Source organism: Salmo salar, unplaced genomic scaffold, assembly GCF_965601325.2.
Source record: "Salmo salar unplaced genomic scaffold, fSalSal1 ptg001042l, whole genome shotgun sequence".
Lineage (NCBI taxonomy): Eukaryota > Metazoa > Chordata > Actinopteri > Salmoniformes > Salmonidae > Salmo > Salmo salar.
The window spans coordinates 1137-22500 of NW_027675600.1; the positions used below are offsets into that span (position 1 = coordinate 1137).

Sequence of the window (21364 nt, forward strand, 5' to 3'; positions counted from 1 at the left end):
CCACATCACCAGAGGAACAGAGGAGGAGTAGGATAAGGGTACGGCTAAAGGCTATAAGAACCTGGGGAATGGGAGTGGTGCAGGGGGCTGCAGGGCCTGGGTTAACCTCCACATCACCAGAGGAACAGAGGAGGAGTAGGATAAGGGTACGGCTAAAGGCTATAAGAACCTGGGGAATGGGAGTGGTGCAGGGGGCTGCAGGGCCTGGGTTAACCTCTACATCACCAGAGGAACAGAGGAGGAGTAGGATAAGGGTACGGCTAAAGGCTATAAGAACCTGGGGAATGGGAGTGGTGCAGGGGGCTGCAGGGCCTGGGTTAACCTCTACATCACCAGAGGAACAGAGGAGGAGTAGGATAAGGGTACGGCTAAAGGCTATAAGAACTGGTCGTCTAGTGCGTTCAGAACAGAGAGCCAAAGGAGCAGATTTCTGGGCGCGGAAGAATAGATTCAAGGCATAATGTACAGACAGAGGTATGGTAGGATGTGAATACAGTGGAGGTTAACCTAGGCATTGAGTGATGATTAGAGAGGTTTTGTCTCTAGAGCAGGGGTGTCAAACTCAAATACCCAGTGGGCCAAAATGTAAAACCTGAACAAAGATGCGGGCCAACATTGAACAAATGAACCTTTTAATATGGACCCAAACAAGTTTTGCTTTAACATTGAATATGGAACAAGCATCGCTTATTACCATACAATATATAATTTAACAGTGGAGACATGCAAAATCGAATTTTAAATGAAAAAAAACACATCAATGGCATTCATTTATTAAATAAATAAAATGTAAATAAAAATCGTATTCCTCTTTTCTATTTGCAGCCTTCTGATTTAAATACCAAAATAAACTTTTTTCCACTGGCTAATAATTTTACAAATAAAATGATAATACTCCACGGATGAAGACTGACAGCTGAGCAGTATCAGATGCGTCGCAGCTCTCATCCACAGCGAGGGAGAACGCAACGAAATCTTTTCCCTTTTCCATCAGCTGGTCATACAGACTGGTGGCAAGATCACATGTGCGATCAGCTACTGTGTTCCTGCTCAGGCTAACGTTTGAAAATGCTTGCTTTTTCTCTGGGCATACGAGGTCACAAACTTTCATCATGCACTTTTTTCACTAACTCTCCCTCATTAAAGGGCCGGGCTGATTTTGCGATCTCTGCTGCCACTATATAACTAGCCTTTACAGCAGCCTCACTTTGCGATGTGGCTTTTTTGAACATATTCCGTTGTGAAACCAAACGTCTTTTCATCTCCTCTACTTTCTGGCTCTTTTGAGTCATGTCCAGGTCCTTGTATTTGTCATGGTGTTTCGTTTCATAGTGTCGTTTAATGTTGTACTCCTTACTTACAGCCACGTCGACTCCACAAACAAGACAAACAGGTTTGTCTTTTACATATGTAAACAGATATTCTGCCTCCCACTTGTCCAGAAAGCTCCTGTTTTCTGCCTTTCTTTTCGCCATTTTTGGGAAGGGATAGCGCGCTGACAGTCGTAGCGTCTATGTTGCTATGACTACTGTCACAGAGGAGAGGGCGTTTCTGGGTCCTGTCCTGATTGGCGCGCGAAAACAACAGCAGAGCATTATGGGATTCGTAGTATTAGCGGTGAATGCGCTGTATAATACCGGCGGGCCAGCTCTAGTAGTAATTTGGTATTGTCTCGCGGGCCAAATATAATTACCCCGCGGGCCAGAGTTTGACACCCATGGTCTAGAGGCACCATTTAAGCCAGGTGAGGTCACTGCATGTGTGGGGGGTGGAACAAAAGGGCTAGGTAAGGCATATTGGGCATATTAACCCCTCAGGGTTAGACCCCAGGGTTAGACCTCAGGGTTAGACCCCAGGGTTAGACCTGGGGGTTAGACCCCAGGGTTAGACCCGAGGGTGAGTCCTGAGGGTTAGACCTCAAGGTTAGACCCCAGGGTTAGACCCCAGGGTTAGACCTGAGGGTTAGACCCCAGGGTTAGACCTCAGGGTTAGACCCCAGGGTTAGACCTGAGGGTGAGTCCTGAGGGTGAGTCCTGAGGTTAGACCCCAGGGTTAGACCTGAGGGTTAGACCCCAGGGTTAGACCTCAGGGTGAGTCCTGAGGGTTAGACCCCAGGGTTAGACCTCAGGGTGAGTCCGATTGGGTGGATTTAATTATGCTGTGCCGTAAAAGCCTTGGTTTCTGTCTTTCTCTCGGAGGACCTGAGCCCTAGGACCATGCCTCAGGACTACCTGGCATGATGACTCCTTGCTGTCCCCAGTCCACCTGGCCGTGCTGCTGCTCCAGTTTCAACTGTTCTGCCTGCGGCTATGGAACCCTGACCTGTTCACCGGACGTGCTTGTTTCACCCTCGACAACTACTATGATTATTATTATTTGACCATGCTGGTCATTTATGAACATTTTAACATCTTGACCATGTTCTGTTATAATATCCACTCTGCACAGCCAGAAGAGGACTGGCCACCTCACATAGCCTGGTTCCTCTCTAGGTTTCTTCCTAGGTTTTTGGCCTTTCTAGGGAGTTTTTCCTAGGGAGTTTTTCCTAGCCACCGTGCTTCTTTCACATGCATTGCTTGCTGTTTGGGGTTTTAGGCTGGGTTTCTGTACAGCACTTTGAGATATCAGCTGATGTACGAAGGGCTATATAAATACATTTGATTTGATTTGATTTGTGCCGCAGTACCGGGCAACGACCCATTACTTCATCGGGTGAAAGGAGGAGGGAGGAAGCTTCATTATCAAATGGAACAGTAATCCGACTAGCATGGTGCATCGTTCACAAACCTGCATCTATCTAAGGTATACCCCTTTACAACTGACTAGGTATCCCCCCCTTTACAACTGACTAGGTACCCCCCTTTACAACTGACTAGGTATCCCCCCCTTTACAACTGACTAGGTATCCCCCCTTTACAACTGACTAGGTATCCCCCCCTTTACAAGTGACTAGGTATCCCCCCCCCTTTACAACTGACTAGGTATCACCCCCCTTTACAACTGACTAGGTATCCCCCCCTTTACAACTGACTAGGTATCCCCCCCTTTACAACTGACTAGGTATCCCCCCTTTACAACTGACTAGGTATCCCCCCCTTTACAACTGACTAGGTATCCCCCTTTACAACTGACTAGGTATCCCCCCTTTACAACTGACTAGGTATCCCCCCCTTTACAACTGACTAGGTATCCCCCCTTTACAACTGACAAGGTATCCCCCCTTTACAACTGACTAGGTACCCCCCCCCCTTTACAACTGACTAGGTATCCCCCTTTACAACTGACTAGGTATCCCCCTTTACAACTGACTAGGTATCCCCCCTTTCCAACTGACTAGGTATCCCCCCCTTTACAACTGACTAGGTATCCCCCTTTACAACTGACTAGGTATCCCCCCCTTTACAACTGACTAGGTATCCCCTTTACAACTGACTAGATATCCCCTTTACAACTGACTAGGTATCCCCCTTTACAACTGACTAGGTACCCCCCCTTTACAACTGACTAGGTATCCCCCCCTTTACAACTGACTAGGTACCCCCCCCCTTTACAACTGACTAGGTATCCCCCCCTTTACAACTGACTAGGTACCCCCCTTTACAACTGACTAGGTATCCCCCTTTACAACTGACTAGGTATCCCCGCTTTACAACTGACTAGGTATCCCCCCCCTTTACAACTGACTAGGTATCCCCCCCTTTACAACTGACTAGGTATCTCCCCCTTTACAACTGACTAGGTATCCCCCCCTTTACAACTGACTAGGTATCCCCCCTTTACAACTGAATTGGTTATCCCCCCTTTACAACTGACTAGGTATCCCCCTTTACAACTGACTAGGTATTCCCCCTTTACAACTGACTAGGTATCCCCCCCTTTACAACTGACTAGGTATCCCCCCCTTTACAACTGACTAGGTATCCCCCCCTTTACAACTGACTAGGTATCCCCCTTTACAACTGACTAGGTATTCCCCCCTTTACAACTGACAAGGTATCCCCCCCTTTACAACTGACTAGGTATCCCCCCTTTACAACTGACTAGGTATCCCCCCCTTTACAACTGACTAGGTATCCCCCCCTTTACAACTGACTAGGTACCCCCCCCCCCCTTTACAACTGACTAGGTATCCCCCTTTACAACTGACTAGGTACCCCCCTTTACAACTGACTAGGTATCCCCCCCTTTACAACTGACTAGGTATCCCCCCCTTTACAACTGACTAGGTATCCCCCCTTTACAACTGACTAGGTATCCCCCTTTACAACTGACTAGGTATCCCCCCTTTACAACTGACTAGGTATCCCCCCCTTTACAACGGACTAGGTACCCCCCCTTTACAACTGACTAGGTACCCCCCCTATACAACTGACTAGGTATCCCCCCCTTTACAACTGACTAGGTATCCCCCCTTTACAACTGACTAGGTATCCCCCCCTTTACAACTGACTAGGTATCCCCCTTTACAACTGACTAGGTATCCCCCTTTACAACTGACTAGGTATCCCCCCTTTACAACTGACTAGGTATCCCCCCTTTACAACTGACTAGGTACCCCCCTTTACAACTGACTAGGTATCCCCTTTACAACTGACTAGGTATCCCCCCTTTACAACTGACTAGGTATCCCCCTTTACAACTGACTAGGTATCCCCCCCTTTACAACTGACTAGGTACCCCCCTTTACAACTGACTAGGTATCCCCCCCTTTACAACTGACTAGGTACCCCCCCTTTACAACTGACTAGGTATCCCCCCCTTTACAACTGACTAGGTATCCCCCCTTTACAACTGACTAGGTATCCCCCCCTTTACAACTGACTAGGTATCCCCCCTTTACAACTGACTAGGTATCCCCCCCTTTACAACTGACTAGGTACCCCCCCTTTACAACTGACTAGGTATCCCCCCCTTTACAACTGACTAGGTATCCCCCCTTTACAACTGACTAGGTATCCCCCCCTTTACAACTGACTAGGTATCCCCCCTTTACAACTGACTAGGTATCCCCCCCTTTACAACTGACTAGGTACCCCCCTTTACAACTGACTAGGTATCCCCCCTTTACAACTGACTAGGTATCCCCCTTTACAACTGACTAGGTATCCCCCCTTTACAACTGACTAGGGATCCCCCTTTACAACTGACTAGGTATCACCCTTTACAACTGACTAGGTATCCCCCCTTTACAACTGACTAGGTATCCCCCCCTTTACAACGGACTAGGTATCCCCCCTTTACAACTGACTAGGTACCCCCCTTTACAACTGACTAGGTATCCCCTTTACAACTGACTAGGTATCCCCCTTTACAACTGACTAGGTATCCCCCTTTCCAACTGACTAGGTATCCCCCCTTTACAACTGACTAGGTATCCCCCCTTTACAACTGACTAGGTATCCCCCTTTACAACTGACTAGGTATCCCCCTTTACAACTGACTAGGTATCCCCATTTACAACTGACTAGGTATCCCCCCCTTTACAACTGACTAGGTACCCCCCTTTACAACTGACTAGGTATCCCCCCTTTACAACTGACTAGGTATCCCCCCCTTTACAACTGACGAGGTATCCCCCCTTTACAACTGACTAGGTATCCCCCCTTTACAACTGACTAGGTATCCCCCCCTTTACAACTGACTAGGTATCCCCCCTTTACAACTGACTAGGTATTCCCCCCTTTACAACTGACGAGGTATCCCCCCTTTACAACTGACTAGGTATCCCCCCCTTTACAACTGACTAGGTATCCCCCCTTTACAACTGACTAGGTATCCCCCCTTTACAACTGACGAGGTATCCCCCTTTACAACTGACTAGGTATCCCCCCCCTTTACAACTGACTAGGTATCCCCCCTTTACAACTGACTAGGTACCCCCCTTTACAACTGACTAGGTATCCCCCCCTTTACATCTGACTAGGTATCCCCCCTTTACAACTGACTAGGTATCCCCCCTTTACAACTGACTAGGTATCCCCCTTTACAACTGACTAGGTATCCCCCCCTTTGCCCAGTGTGATGTGTAACAGACAGACAGAGTGCAAAACACGCCTCCACGGGCCCCCTAGCGAGGGGCCTCATGCAATCCAACCATAACCCGATGTTAACTCCTCCCAGTGCGGTAACCCGGGCCAGATAAACGAAACCCCTTATTGTCACTACCTCACCAGTCTGCTCCGAGTCGCTCCTACCCTCCTCCTCTCCTCTCCTCCTCCTCCACGTCTGGTCGAAGAGAGTGGCTTCCTTGTTTTGGGGGATGGACCATAGTCCGTGAAGCCTTCAGCGGATCGGAGAGGTGTTTTCCCCGGTAGTACAGCGGAGAGAGAGGTGTTTTCCCCGGTAGTACAGCGGAGAGAGAGGAATAGTCTGAACAAATGCTATGCGGATACACTTTTTAAAAACAAATGACTTTAACTTGGTAACAATATGGATTATGTCGTTGTCAAGGGAATGTGAACGGATACCGGAGACAGACTCAGACTGGAAGTTTTGAAGGGCCGATCACGGCGCCTCTAACCCCGGGTCCGGTTTTATTACCGGCGTCCCATTTTTCTTCCCCCGGGGGTAGCCCCATGCAAAACATAACGGCACCGGGCAGCCCCAATAACAACTCTGATGTTATTTGTTCCTGTAACGGCACCGGTCCCCAGCCGGAGGGAATGGAGATATGTAAGTAGTAAATGTAGTGGAAATCCCGTATGCCGCTTTTGGAAAACGGAAATGATATTTGTTTGTATTACTGTGATTTATCACTATGTTACATTTTACGTATCGGTTACGCGCATGTAAACAACGATGTGTTTTTATAAACGAGAGGTACACGTTGTAGAGGATTATTAAAATACAATTTTGGTTATGGTTTGGGAACTTTTTATCAGTGACATTTTACGTGTTTGGTTGGTGTTGCGGTGTTTTCGCTGTCGGTCGTTTTGTGGTTACGTTACCGTCTCGCTGTCGTCGTTTTGTGGTTACGTTACCGTCTCGCTGTCGTCGTTTTGTGGTTACGTTACCGTCTCGCTGTCGGTCGTTTTGTGGTTACGTTACCGTCTCGCTGTCGGTAGTTTATATATATATATATATATATATATATTACCCCGATTAGAGTTTCACGGTGAAGGGAGATATATTACCCCGATGACAGTTTCACGGTGATGAAGGGTATATATTACCCCGATGACAGTTTCACGGTGATGAAGGGTATATATTACCCCGATGACAGTTTCACGGTGATGAAGGGAGATATATTACCCCGATGACAGTTTCACGGTGATGAAGGGAGATATATTACCCCGATGACAGTTTCACGGTAATGAAGGGTATATATTACCCTGATGACAGTTTCACGGTGATGACAGTTTCACCCTGATGACAGTTTCACGGTGATGAAGGGTATATATTACCCTGATGACAGTTTCACGGTGATGACAATTTCACCCTGATGACAGTTTCACGGTGATGAAGGGTATATATTACCCTGATGACAGTTTCACGGTGATGACAGTTTCACGGTGATGACAGTTTCACGGTGATGACAGTTTCACGGTGATGACAGTTTCACCCTGATGACAGTTTCACGGTGATGACAGTTTCACGGTGATGACAGTTTCACGGTGATGACAGTTTCACCCTGATGACAGTTTCACCCTGATGACAGTTTCACGGTGATGACAGTTTCACCCTGATGACAGTTTCACGGTGATGACAGTTTCACGGTGATGACAATTTCACCCTGATGACAGTTTCACGGTGATGAAGGGTATATATTACCCTGATGACAGTTTCACACTGATGACAGTTTCACGGTGATGACAGTTTCACGGTGATGACAGTTTCACGGTGATGACAGTTTCACGGTGATGACAGTTTCACGGTGATGACAGTTCTCACGGTGACAAATCTTACAGAAGATAAGACGAGACAGACGTTACGGTGTGGACAGACAGACAGACAGACAGACAGACAGACAGGCAGGCAGGCAGCGCAGGCAGACAGACAGACAGACAGACAGACAGACAGGCAGCGCAGGCAGACAGGCAGACAGACAGACAGACAGACAGACAGACAGACAGACAGACAGACAGCTGAGGGAACTACATTCAGCCAGCCAGCCAGCTGAGGGAACTACATTCAGCCAGTCAGCCAGCTGAGGGAACTACATTCAGCCAGCTCAGCCAGCTGAGGGAACTACATTCAGCCAGCCAGCCAGCTGAGGGAACTACATTCAGCCAGCTCAGTCAGTCAGCTGAGGGAACTACATTCAGCCAGCCAGCTCAGTCAGCTGAGGGAACTACATTCAGCCAGCCAGCCAGTCAGCTGAGGGAACTACATTCAGCCAGCCAGTCAGTCAGCTGAGGGAACTACATTCAGCCAGCCAGTCAGTCAGCTGAGGGAACTACATTCAGCCAGCCAGCCAGCTGAGGGAACTACATTCAGCCAGCCAGTCCAGCTGAGGGAACTACATTCAGCCAGCCAGCCAGCTGAGGGAACTACATTCAGCCAGCCAGCCAGCCAGCTGAGGGAACTACATTCAGCCAGCCAGCCAGCTGAGGGAACTACATTCAGCCAGCCAGCCAGCTGAGGGAACTACATTCAGCCAGCCAGCCAGCCAGTCGCAGCTGAGGGAACTACATTCAGCCAGCCAGCCAGCTGAGGGAACTACATTCAGCCAGCCAGCCAGCTGAGGGAACTACATTCAGCCAGCCAGTCAGCCAGCTGAGGGAACTACATTCACCCAGCCAGCCAGCTGAGGGAACTACATTCAGCCAGCCAGTCAGCTGAGGGAACTACATTCAGCCAGCCAGTCAGCTGAGGGAACTACATTCAGCCAGTCAGCCAGCTGAGGGAACTACATTCAGCCAGCCAGCCAGCTGAGGGAACTACATTCAGCCGCAGCCAGCAGCTGAGGGAACTACATTCAGCCAGCCAGCCAGCCAGCTGAGGGAACTACATTCAGCCAGCCAGTCAGCTGAGGGAACTACATTCAGCCAGCCAGCCAGTCAGCTGAGGGAACTACATTCAGCCAGCCAGCCAGTCAGCTGAGGGAACTACATTCAGCCAGCCAGCCAGTCAGCTGAGGGAACTACATTCAGCCAGCCAGTCAGCTGAGGGAACTACATTCAGCCAGCCAGTCAGCCAGCTGAGGGAACTACATTCAGCCAGTCAGCCAGCTGAGGGAACTACATTCAGCCAGTCAGCCAGCTGAGGGAACTACATTCAGCCAGCCAGCCAGCTGAGGGAACTACATTCAGCCAGCCAGCCAGCTGAGGGAACTACATTCAGCCAGCCAGCCAGCTGAGGGAACTACATTCAGCCAGCCAGTCAGCTGAGGGAACTACATTCAGCCAGCCAGCCAGCCAGCTGAGGGAACTACATTCAGCCAGCCAGCCAGCTGAGGGAACTACATTCAGCCAGCCAGCCAGCTGAGGGAACTACATTCAGCCAGCCAGCCAGTCAGCTGAGGGAACTACATTCAGCCAGCCAGCCAGTCAGCCAGCTGAGGGAACTACATTCAGCCAGCCAGTCAGCTGAGGGAACTACATTCAGCCAGCCAGCCACTCAGTCAGCTGAGGGAACTACATTCAGCCAGCCAGCCAGCTGAGGGAACTACATTCAGCCAGCCAGCCAGCTGAGGGAACTACATTCAGCCAGCCAGCCAGCTCAGCTGAGGGAACTACATTCAGCCAGTCAGCCAGCAGCTGAGGGAACTACATTCAGCCAGCCAGCCAGTCAGCTGAGGGAACTACATTCAGCCAGCCAGTCAGCTGAGGGAACTACATTCAGCCAGCCAGTCAGCCAGCTGAGGGAACTACATTCAGCCAGCCAGTCAGCCAGCTGAGGGAACTACATTCAGCCAGCCAGTCAGCCAGCTGAGGGAACTACATTCAGCCAGTCAGCCAGCTGAGGGAACTACATTCAGCCAGTCAGCCAGCTGAGGGAACTACATTCAGCCAGCCAGTCAGCTGAGGGAACTACATTCAGCCAGCCAGCCAGCTGAGGGAACTACATTCAGCCAGCCAGCCAGCTGAGGGAACTACATTCAGCCAGCCAGCCAGTCAGCCAGCTGAGGGAACTACATTCAGCCAGCCAGCCAGCTGAGGGAACTACATTCAGCCAGCCAGCCAGCTGAGGGAACTACATTCAGCCAGCCAGCCAGCTGAGGGAACTACATTCAGCCAGCCAGCCAGCTCAGCCAGTCTGAGGGAACTACATTCAGCCAGCCAGTCAGCCAGCTGAGGGAACTACATTCAGCCAGCCAGCCAGCTGAGGGAACTACATTCAGCCAGCCAGTCCAGCTGAGGGAACTACATTCAGCCAGCCAGCCAGCCAGCTGAGGGAACTACATTCAGCCAGCCAGCCAGCCAGCTGAGGGAACTACATTCAGCCAGTCAGCCAGCTGAGGGAACTACATTCCAGCCAGCCAGTCAGCTGAGGGAACTACATTCAGCCAGCAGCCAGTCAGCTGAGGGAACTACATTCAGCCGCAGCCAGCCAGTCAGCTGAGGGAACTACATTCAGCCAGCAGCAGTCAGCTGAGGGAACTACATTCAGCCAGCCAGTCAGTCAGCTGAGGGAACTACATTCAGCCAGCCAGTCAGTCAGCTGAGGGAACTACATTCAGCCAGCCAGCCAGCTGAGGGAACTACATTCAGCCAGCCAGTCAGCTGAGGGAACTACATTCAGCCAGCCAGTCAGCCAGCTGAGGGAACTACATTCAGCCAGCCAGCCAGCTGAGGGAACTACATTCAGCCAGTCAGCCAGCTGAGGGAACTACATTCAGCCAGCCAGCCAGCTGAGGGAACTACATTCAGCCAGTCAGCCAGCTGAGGGAACTACATTCAGCCAGCCAGCCAGCTGAGGGAACTACATTCAGCCAGCCAGTCAGCTGAGGGAACTACATTCAGCCAGCCAGTCAGCTGAGGGAACTACATTCAGCCAGCCAGCCAGCCAGCTGAGGGAACTACATTCAGCCAGCTCAGCCAGCTGAGGGAACTACATTCAGCCAGCCAGTCAGCCAGCTGAGGGAACTACATTCAGCCAGCCAGTCAGCCAGCTGAGGGAACTACATTCAGCCAGCTCAGCCAGCTGAGGGAACTACATTCAGCCAGCCAGCCAGCTGAGGGAACTACATTCAGCCAGCCAGCCAGCTGAGGGAACTACATTCAGCCAGCCAGCCAGCTGAGGGAACTACATTCAGCCAGCCAGTCAGCTGAGGGAACTACATTCAGCCAGCCAGCCAGCTGAGGGAACTACATTCAGCCAGCCAGCCAGCTGAGGGAACTACATTCAGCCAGCCAGCCAGCTGAGGGAACTACATTCAGCCAGCCAGTCAGCTGAGGGAACTACATTCAGCCAGCCAGCCAGCGGAGGGAACTACATTCAGCCAGCCAGCAGCTGAGGGAACTACATTCAGCCAGCCAGCCAGCCAGCTGAGGGAACTACATTCAGCCAGCCAGCCAGTCCAGTCAGCAGCTGAGGGAACTACATTCAGCCAGCCAGTCCCAGCTGAGGGAACTACATTCAGCCAGCCAGCCACTCAGTCAGCCAGCTGAGGGAACTACATTCAGCCAGCCAGTCGCAGCTGAGGGAACTACATTCAGCCAGCCAGTCAGCTGAGGGAACTACATTCAGCCAGCCAGTCCAGCCAGCTGAGGGAACTACATTCAGCCAGTCAGCCAGCTGAGGGAACTACATTCAGCCAGCCAGACCAGCTGAGGGAACTACATTCAGCCAGCCAGTCAGCCAGCTGAGGGAACTACATTCAGCCAGCCAGTCAGCTGAGGGAACTACATTCAGCCAGCCAGCTCAGCTGAGGGAACTACATTCAGCCAGCCAGTCAGCCAGCTGAGGGAACTACATTCAGCCAGCCAGTCCAGCCAGCTGAGGGAACTACATTCAGCCAGCTCAGCCAGCTGAGGGAACTACATTCAGCCAGTCCAGCCAGCTGAGGGAACTACATTCAGCCAGCCAGCTCAGCTGAGGGAACTACATTCAGCCAGCCAGCTCAGCTGAGGGAACTACATTCAGCCAGCCAGCCAGCCAGCTGAGGGAACTACATTCAGCCAGCCAGCCAGCCAGCTGAGGGAACTACATTCAGCCAGCCAGCCAGCTGAGGGAACTACATTCAGCCAGCCAGTCAGCCAGCTGAGGGAACTACATTCAGCCAGCCAGCTCAGCTGAGGGAACTACATTCAGCCAGCCAGTCAGCCAGCTGAGGGAACTACATTCAGCCAGCCAGTCAGCCAGCTGAGGGAACTACATTCAGCCAGCCAGCTCAGCCAAGCTGAGGGAACTACATTCAGCCAGTCAGCCAGCTGAGGGAACTACATTCAGCCAGCCAGTCCAGCTGAGGGAACTACATTCAGCCAGCCAGCCAGCTGAGGGAACTACATTCAGCCAGCCAGCCAGCTGAGGGAACTACATTCAGCCAGCCAGCCAGCTGAGGGAACTACATTCAGCCAGCCAGCCAGCTGAGGGAACTACATTCAGCCAGCCAGTCAGCCAGCTGAGGGAACTACATTCAGCCAGCCAGTCAGCCAGCTGAGGGAACTACATTCAGCCAGCCAGTCAGCCAGCTGATGGAACTACATTCAGCCAGTCAGTCAGCTGAGGGAACTACATTCAGCCAGCCAGTCAGCCAGCTGAGGGAACTACATTCAGCCAGCCAGCCAGTCAGCTGAGGGAACTACATTCAGCCAGTCAGCCAGCTGAGGGAACTACATTCAGCCAGCCAGCCAGCCAGCTGAGGGAACTACATTCAGCCAGCCAGCCAGTCAGCTGAGGGAACTACATTCAGCCAGCCAGTCAGCTGAGGGAACTACATTCAGCCAGCCAGTCAGCTGAGGGAACTACATTCAGCCAGCCAGCCAGTCAGCTGAGGGAACTACATTCAACCAGCCAGCCAGCCAGCTGAGGGAACTACATTCAGCCAGCCAGCCAGCCAGTCAGCTGAGGGAACTACATTCAGCCAGTCAGCCAGCTGAGGGAACTACATTCAGTCAGCCAGCCAGCCAGCTGAGGGAACTACATTCAGCCAGCCAGCCAGTCAGCTGAGGGAACTACATTCAGCCAGCCAGCCAGCCTCAGCTGAGGGAACTACATTCAGCCAGCCAGCCAGCCAGTCAGCTGAGGGAACTACATTCAGCCAGCCAGCCAGCTGAGGGAACTACATTCAGTCAGCCAGCCAGCCAGCTGAGGGAACTACATTCAGCCAGCCAGCCAGTCAGCTGAGGGAACTACATTCAGCCAGCCAGCCAGTCAGCTGAGGGAACTACATTCAGCCAGCCAGCCAGCCAGCTGAGGGAACTACATTCAGCCAGCCAGTCAGCCAGCTGAGGGAACTACATTCAGCCAGCCAGCCAGCCAGCTGAGGGAACTACATTCAGCCAGCCAGTCAGCCAGCTGAGGGAACTACATTCAGCCAGCCAGTCAGCCAGCTGAGGGAACTACATTCAGCCAGCCAGTCAGCCAGCTGAGGGAACTACATTCAGCCAGCCAGCCAGCCAGCTGAGGGAACTACATTCAGCCAGTCAGCCAGCTGAGGGAACTACATTCAGCCAGCCAGCCAGCTGAGGGAACTACATTCAGCCAGCCAGCCAGCCAGCTGAGGGAACTACATTCAGCCAGCCAGCCAGCCAGTCAGCTGAGGGAACTACATTCAGCCAGTCAGCCAGCTGAGGGAACTACATTCAGCCAGCCAGCCAGCCAGCTGAGGGAACTACATTCAGCCAGCCAGCCAGTCAGCTGAGGGAACTACATTCAGCCAGCCAGCCAGTCAGCTGAGGGAACTACATTCAGCCAGCCAGCCAGCCAGCTGAGGGAACTACATTCAGCCAGCCAGTCAGCCAGCTGAGGGAACTACATTCAGCCAGCCAGCCAGCCAGCTGAGGGAACTACATTCAGCCAGCCAGTCAGCCAGCTGAGGGAACTACATTCAGCCAGCCAGTCAGCCAGCTGAGGGAACTACATTCAGCCAGCCAGTCAGCCAGCTGAGGGAACTACATTCAGCCAGCCAGCCAGCCAGCTGAGGGAACTACATTCAGCCAGCCAGCCAGCTGAGGGAACTACATTCAGCCAGCCAGCCAGCTGAGGGAACTACATTCAGCCAGCCAGCCAGCCAGTCAGTGACTGGGCTCCCTCCCTTTGTGTCTGGGTTCCTCACCCCCCTCTACTTGTTCCCTCTACAACCTTCCCGTGTGTGTGTGTGTGTGTGTGTATGTGTATGTGTATGTGTATGTGTGTGTGTGTATGTGTATGTGTATGTGTGTGTGTGTGTGTGTGTGTGTGTGTGTGTGTGTGTGTGTGTGTGTGTGTGTGTATGTGTATGTGTGTGTGTGTGTGTGTGTGTGTGTGTGTGTGTGTGTGTGTTGATTGGGCCGTCCCAGAGGCCTGGCTGATTGCAGGGTTATGATATACAGTCTAGTGTAACACAGCGGCTTCTAGTTTCCTGCAAACCTCTCGTCTCTGCAGTCAGGGGGAAAGGTAAAGACCTGTAACGTCAAGGCATGGCAGGCAGGATGAATACATTGCTTGGTGCTTGACTGTTAAACCACACATTACTGATGCCTACTGATTATCAGGAAGCAAGACCTGCTGGACAGCCCACAGCCCACACACTGGACTATAGGCTACCATGGATGGTATCATATCTATTCTGGACTATAGGCTACCATGTATGGTATAATATCTATACTGGAATATAGGCTACCATGTATGGTATAATATCTATACTGGAATATAGGCTACCATGTATGGTATAATATCTATACTGGAATATAGGCTATCATGGATGGTATCATATCTATACTGGAATATAGGCTATCATGTATGGTATCATATCTATACTGGACTATAGGCTATCATGTATGGTATCATATCTATACTGGAATATAGGCTATCATGTATGGTATCATATCTATACTGGACTATAGGCTACCATGTATGGTATCATATCTATACTGGAATATAGGCTATCATGTATGGTATCATATCTATACTGCAATATAGGCTATCATGTATGGTATCATATCTATACTGGACTATAGGCTATCATGGATGGTATCATATCTATACTGGAATATAGGCTATCATGTATGGTATCATATCTATACTGGAATATAGGCTATCATGTATGGTATCATATCTATACTGCAATATAGGCTATCATGTATGGTATCATATCTATACTGGAATATAGGCTATCATGGATGGTATCATATCTATACTGGAATATAGGCTACCATGTATGGTATCATATCTATACTGGAATATAGGCTATCATGGATGGTATCATATCTATACTGGAATATAGGCTACCATGTATGGTATCATATCTATACTGGAATATAGGCTACCATGTATGGTATCATATCTATACTGGACTATAGGCTACCATGTATGGTATCATATCTATACTGGACTATAGGCTATCATGGATGGTATCATATCTATACTGGAATATAGGCTATCATGGATGGTATCATATCTATTCTGGACTATAGGCTATCATGTATGGTATCATATCTATACTGGAATATAGGCTATCATGTATGGTATCATATCTATACTGGAATATAGGCTATCATGTATGGTATCATATCTATACTGGAATATAGGCTATCATGTATGGTATCATATCTATACTGGAATATAGGCTATCATGTATGGTATCATATCTATACTGGAATATAGGCTATCATGGATGGTATCATATCTATTCTGGACTATAGGCTACCATGTATGGTATCATATCTATACTGGAATATAGGCTATCATGGATGGTATCATATCTATACTGGAATATAGGCTATCATGGATGGTATTTCTAGTCCTTTCTAGTCTCATGTCTCTCTAGATGGTCCGGGGCGATAACGCTGTCTGGGGCGATAACGCTGTCCGAGGCGATAAGGCTGTCCGGGGCGATAACGCTGTCCGGGGCGATAAGGCTGTCCGAGGCGATAACGCTGTCTGAGGCGATAACGCTGTCTGGGGCGATAACGCTGTCTGGGGCGATAACGCTGTCTGAGGCGATAACGCTGTCTGGGGCGATAACTTTGTCTGAGGCGATAACTTTGTCTGAGGCGATAACTTTGTCTGAGGCGCTAACTTTGTCTGAGGCGCTAACTTTGTCTGAGGCGCTAACGCTGTCTGAGGCGCTAACGCTGTCTGAGGCGCTAACGCTGTCTGAGGCGATAACTTTGTCTGAGGCGATAACTTTGTCTGGGGCGATAACTTTGTCTGGGGCGATAACTTTGTCTAGGCGATAACTTTGTCTGAGGCGTTAACTTTGTCTGGGGCGTTAACTTTGTCTGGGGCGTTAACTTTGTCTGGGGCGATAACTTTGTCTGGGGCGATAACTTTGTCTGGGGCGATAACGCTGTCTGGGGCGATAACTTTGTCTGGGGCGATAACTTTGTCTGGGGCGATAACGCTGTCCGGGGCGATAACGCTGCCCGGGGCGATAACGCTGCCCGGGGCGATAACGCTGTCCGGGGCGATAACGCTGTCCGGGGCGATAACGCTGCCCGGGCCGATAACGCTGTCTGGGGCGATAACGCTGTCTATAACGCTGTCTGGGGCGATAACGCTGTCTGAGGCGATAACGCCGTCTGAGGCGATAATGCTGTCTATTCTGCCACTGTGTCTCTCTGTTTAGGGCCAAATAACATTCTAGTTTGCTCTGTTTTTTTGTTAATTCTTTCCAATGTGTCAAGTAATTATCTTTTTGTTTTCTCATGATTTGGTTGGGCCTAATTGTGTTGCTGTCCTGGGGCTCTGTGGGGTCTGTTTGTGTTGCTGTCCTGGGGCTCTGTGGGGTCTGTTTGTGTTGCTGTCCTGGGGCTCTGTGGGGTCTGATTGTGTTGCTGTCCTGGGGCTCTGTGGGGTCTGTTTGTGTTGCTGTCCTGGGGCTCTGTGGGGTCTAATTGTGTTGCTGTCCTGGGGCTCTGTGGGGTCTGATTGTGTTGCTGTCCTGGGGCTCTGTGGGGTCTGTTTGTGTTGCTGTCCTGGGGCTCTGTGGGGTCTGATTGTGTTGCTGTCCTGGGGCTCTGTGGGGTCTGTTTGTGTTGCTGTCCTGGGGCTCTGTGGGGTCTAATTGTGTTTCTGTCCTGGGGCTCTGTGGGGTCTGTTTGTGTTGCTGTCCTGGGGCTCTGTGGGGTCTGTTTGTGTTGCTGTCCTGGGGCTCTGTGGGGTCTGTTTGTGTTGCTGTCCTGGGGCTCTGTGGGGTCTGTTTGTGTTTGTGAACAGAGCCCCAGGACCAGCTTGCTTAGGGGACTCTTCTCCAGGTTCATCTGTCTGTAGGTGATGGCTTTGTTATGGAAGGTTTGGGAATCACTTCCTTTTAGGTGGTTGTAGAATTTAACGGCTCTTTTCTGGATTTTTGATCATTAGCGAGTATCAGCCTAATTCTGCTCTGCATTATTTGGTGTTTTATGTTGTACACAGAGGAGTCTCAATTTGGTGTTTGTCCCATTTTGTGAATTGTTGGTTGGTTGCCTGGTCAGAAGTAGTGAATTTCCTTTCTCCTTACAGGAAATTACAACCTGATCTCGGGGTCGCTCCTTCTTTTATAAAATTTAACCTTTATTTAACGAGGCAAGTCAGTTAAGAACTAATTCTTATTTATAATGACGGTCTACCGGGGAACAGTGGGGTTAACTGCCTTATTCAGGGGGCAGAACGACAGATTTTTACCTTGTCAGCTCAGGGGATTCTTGCTGGACATTACAGATGTGAGATCCTCTCACTGGGCCCTGAACGTGACAGGTAGGAGATCCTCTCACTGGGCCCTGAACGTGACAGGTAGGAGATCCTCTCACTGGGCCCTGAACGTGACAGATAGGAGATGTGAGATCCTCTCACCGGGCCCAGAACGTGACAGATAGGAGATGTGAGATCCTCTCACTGGGCCCTGAACGTGACAGGTAGGAGATCCTCTCACTGGGCCCTGAACGTGACAGATAGGAGATCCTCTCACTGGGCCCTGAACGTGACAGATAGGAGATGTGAGATCCTCTCACCGGGCCCAGAACGTGACAGATAGGAGATGTGAGATCCTCTCACTGGGCCCTGAACGTGACAGGTAGGAGATCCTCTCACTGGGCCCTGAACGTGACAGATAGGAGATCCTCTCACTGGGCCCTGAACGTGACAGATAGGAGATAGGAGATCCTCTCACTGGGCCCTGAACGTGACAGATAGGAGATCCTCTCACTGGGCCCTGAACGTGACAGATAGGAGATCCTCTCACTGGGCCCTGAACGTGACAGATGTGAGATCCTCTCACTGGGCCCTGAACGTGACAGATGTGAGATCCTCTCACTGGGCCCTGAACGTGACAGATAGGAGATGTGAGATCCTCTCACTGGGCCCTGAATGTGACAGATAGGAGATGTGAGATCCTCTCACTGGGCCCTGAACGTGACAGATAGGAGATGTGAGATCCTCTCACTGGGCCCTGAACGTGACAGGTAGGAGATGTGAGATCCTCTCACTGGGCCCTGAACGTGACAGATAGGAGATGTGAGATCCTCTCACTGGGCCCTGAACGTGACAGATAGGAGATGTGAGATCCTCTCACTGGGCCCTGAACGTGACAGATAACACACACTGGGTTGTCCTAGTACAGCTGTAATGCCCTGAGTGCATCCCAACGGGCACCCTATTCCCTATAGCGTAGGGTACTACTTGGTACTGGTTTGCCATTTGGCTGATGTAGGATATTTGTGGTGTCTGGAGTCGTCCTCTGTATTCATCAGTGATTCACAGGGTGTCTGATTCTCAGCCACCTCTCCCCCAGACTGCAGCCTCCTCCCCCGCTGTCTGGCAGCTCGAGACTACCTCCCCCCCTCCCTCCCTCCCTCCCCCCACCAGCTGACTGCTGACCCCCAGGGCCCTGGGGCAGAGAGAGACAGAGGAAGAGGGGCTGACTGGTCTATTGTCTGTAGGGAGAGAGAGAGGAAGAGGGGCTGACTAGTCTATTGTCTGTAGGGAGAGAGGGCAGTGTGTCTGTACAAAAATGCATGCACTCACAACTTTATATCTCTGGATAAAAGCGTCTGCTAAATGACTCAAATTGAAATGTCTGGTCTGGTGAAGGGCCCCTCGCCCCTTCCAGCAGACTGCTGACCTGAGGGAGAGAGAGAAGGAGAGGGGCTGGCTGGTATACTGTCTGGAGGGAGAAGGAGAGGGGCTGGCTGGTATACTGTCTGGAGGGAGAGAGAGAAGGAGAGGGGCTGGTATACTGTCTGGAGGGAGAGGGAGAAGGAGAGGGGCTGGTCTACTGTCTGGAGGGAGAGGGAGAAGGAGAGGGGCTGGTCTACTGTCTGGAGGGAGGGAGAGAAGGAGAGGGGCTGGTCTACTGTCTGGAGGGAGAAGGAGAGGGGCTGGCTGGTCTACTGTCTAGAGGGAGAGAGAGAAGGAGAGGGGCTGGCTGGTCTACTGTCTGGAGGGAGAGGGAGAAGGAGAGGGGCTGGTCTACTGTCTGGAGGGAGAGAGAGAAGGACAGGGGCTGGCTGGTATACTGTCTGGAGGGAGAGAGAGAAGGAGAGGGGCTGGTCTACTGTCTGGAGGGAGAGGGAGAAGGAGAGGGGCTGGTCTACTGTCTGGAGGGAGAGGGGCTGGTCTACTGTCTGGAGGGAGGGAGAGAAGGAGAGGGGCTGGTCTACTGTCTGGAGGGAGAGAGAGAAGGAGAGGGGCTGGTCTACTGTCTGGAGGGAGAGAGAAGGAGAGGGGCTGGTCTACTGTCTGGAGGGAGAGAGAGAAGGAGAGGGGCTGGCTGGTCTACTGTCTGGAGGGAGAGAAGGGCTGGTCTACTGTCTGGAGGGAGGGAGAGGAGGAGAGGGGCTGGTCTACTGTCTAGAGGGAAGGAGTGGGGCTGGTCTACTGTCTGGAGGGAGAGAGAGAAGGAGAGGGGCTGGTCTACTGTCTGGAGGGAGAGAGAGAAGGAGAGGGGCTGGCTGGTCTACTGTCTGGAGGGAGAGAAGGGCTGGTCTACTGTCTGGAGGGAGGGAGAGGAGGAGAGGGGCTGGTCTACTGTCTAGAGGGAAGGAGTGGGGCTGGTCTACTGTCTGGAGGGAGAGGGAGAAGGAGAGGGGCTGGTCTACTGTCTGGAGGGAGAAGGAGAGGGGCTGGTCTACTGTCTAGAGGGAGAGACAGACACAGACAGACAGACCTACCTACCTACCTACCTACCTACCTACAAAGTATGTGAGGGATGGCTGGGGGGTAACGGTCACCCCGTCCTTAAGGTGGTTCAGTTTTCAAACACCTGAAATAATCATTTTTACATTTTTAGTCATTTTATCAGACACTCTTATCCAGAGGAACTTACAGTAGTGAATGTATACATTTCATAATTTATTTTTCTCCGTACTGGTCCCCCCGTGGGAATCGAACCCACAACCCTGGCATTGCTAACACCATGCTCTACCAACTGAGCCACACGGGATAATCTAGAAGCTTCAACATTATGCTTCATTCTCTGTTTTAAATCAGTGTATTTTTCTGCGTCTGTCTGTATCCACCTGGCTGGTGTTTCTGGCTCCTCTGTATGTGAGTCTTGATCACTTTCATTCACTTGTTTTTCTAAAGTCTTCTTAACGTGGCCAGCAGGCCGTGCCGGATAAAATAGTTAGACAAGCTGGCCTGAAATGGCTTCTTCAAATCAAATCAAGCTTTATTTATACAGCACATTTCAGACATGTAATGCAACACAAAGTAGTATTAGAATCAGTAGTAGTATTAGTAGTAGTGCATTTACATTTTAGTCATTTAGCAGACACACTTATCCAGAGCGACTTACAGTAGTGAATGCATACATTTAATTTCATGCATAGTTTTTTTTGTACTGGCCCCCCGTGGGAATCGAACCCACAACCCTGGCGAGCTACAGGGAACACCATGCTCTACCAACTGAGCTACAGGGAACACCATTCTCTACCAACTGAGCTACAGGGAACACCACGCTCTACCAACTGAGCTACAGGGAACACCACGCTCTACCAACTGAGCTACAGGGAACACCACGCTCTACCAACTGAGCTACAGGGAACACCACGCTCTACCAACTGAGCTACAGGGAACACCACGCTCTACCAACTGAGCTACAGGGAACACCACGCTCTACCAACTGAGCTACAGGGAACACCACGCTCTACCAACTGAGCTACAGGGAACACCGTGCTCTACCAACTGAGCTACAGGGAACACCGTGCTCTACCAACTGAGCTACAGGGAACACCGTGCTCTACCAACTGAGCTACAGGGAACACCGTGCTCTACCAACTGAGCTACAGGGAACACCGTGCTCTACCAACTGAGCTACAGGGAACACCGTGCTCTACCAACTGAGCTACAGGGAACACCG

The 21364-nt window shown here is 51.0% G+C and overlaps 1 protein-coding gene and 1 non-coding gene across 2 annotated transcripts in view; one reads left to right on the forward strand and one right to left on the reverse strand.

The window, feature by feature from the left end:
• Window positions 1-6203: 6203 nt before the first annotated feature.
• LOC106599972 (low-density lipoprotein receptor class A domain-containing protein 4) overlaps window positions 6204-21364 on the forward strand; it is a 36091-nt gene continuing 20930 nt past the window's right edge. The window contains exon 1 of the mRNA XM_082972721.1: window positions 6204-6672. Coding sequence (XP_082828847.1) covers window positions 6576-6672 — 97 coding nt within the window. The 5' untranslated portion in view covers window positions 6204-6575. The remainder of the gene's footprint in view (window positions 6673-21364) is intronic.
• trnaa-agc (transfer RNA alanine (anticodon AGC)) lies at window positions 20374-20446 on the reverse strand. Its single transcript has one exon. It is a non-coding gene; the product is annotated as a tRNA-Ala (tRNA).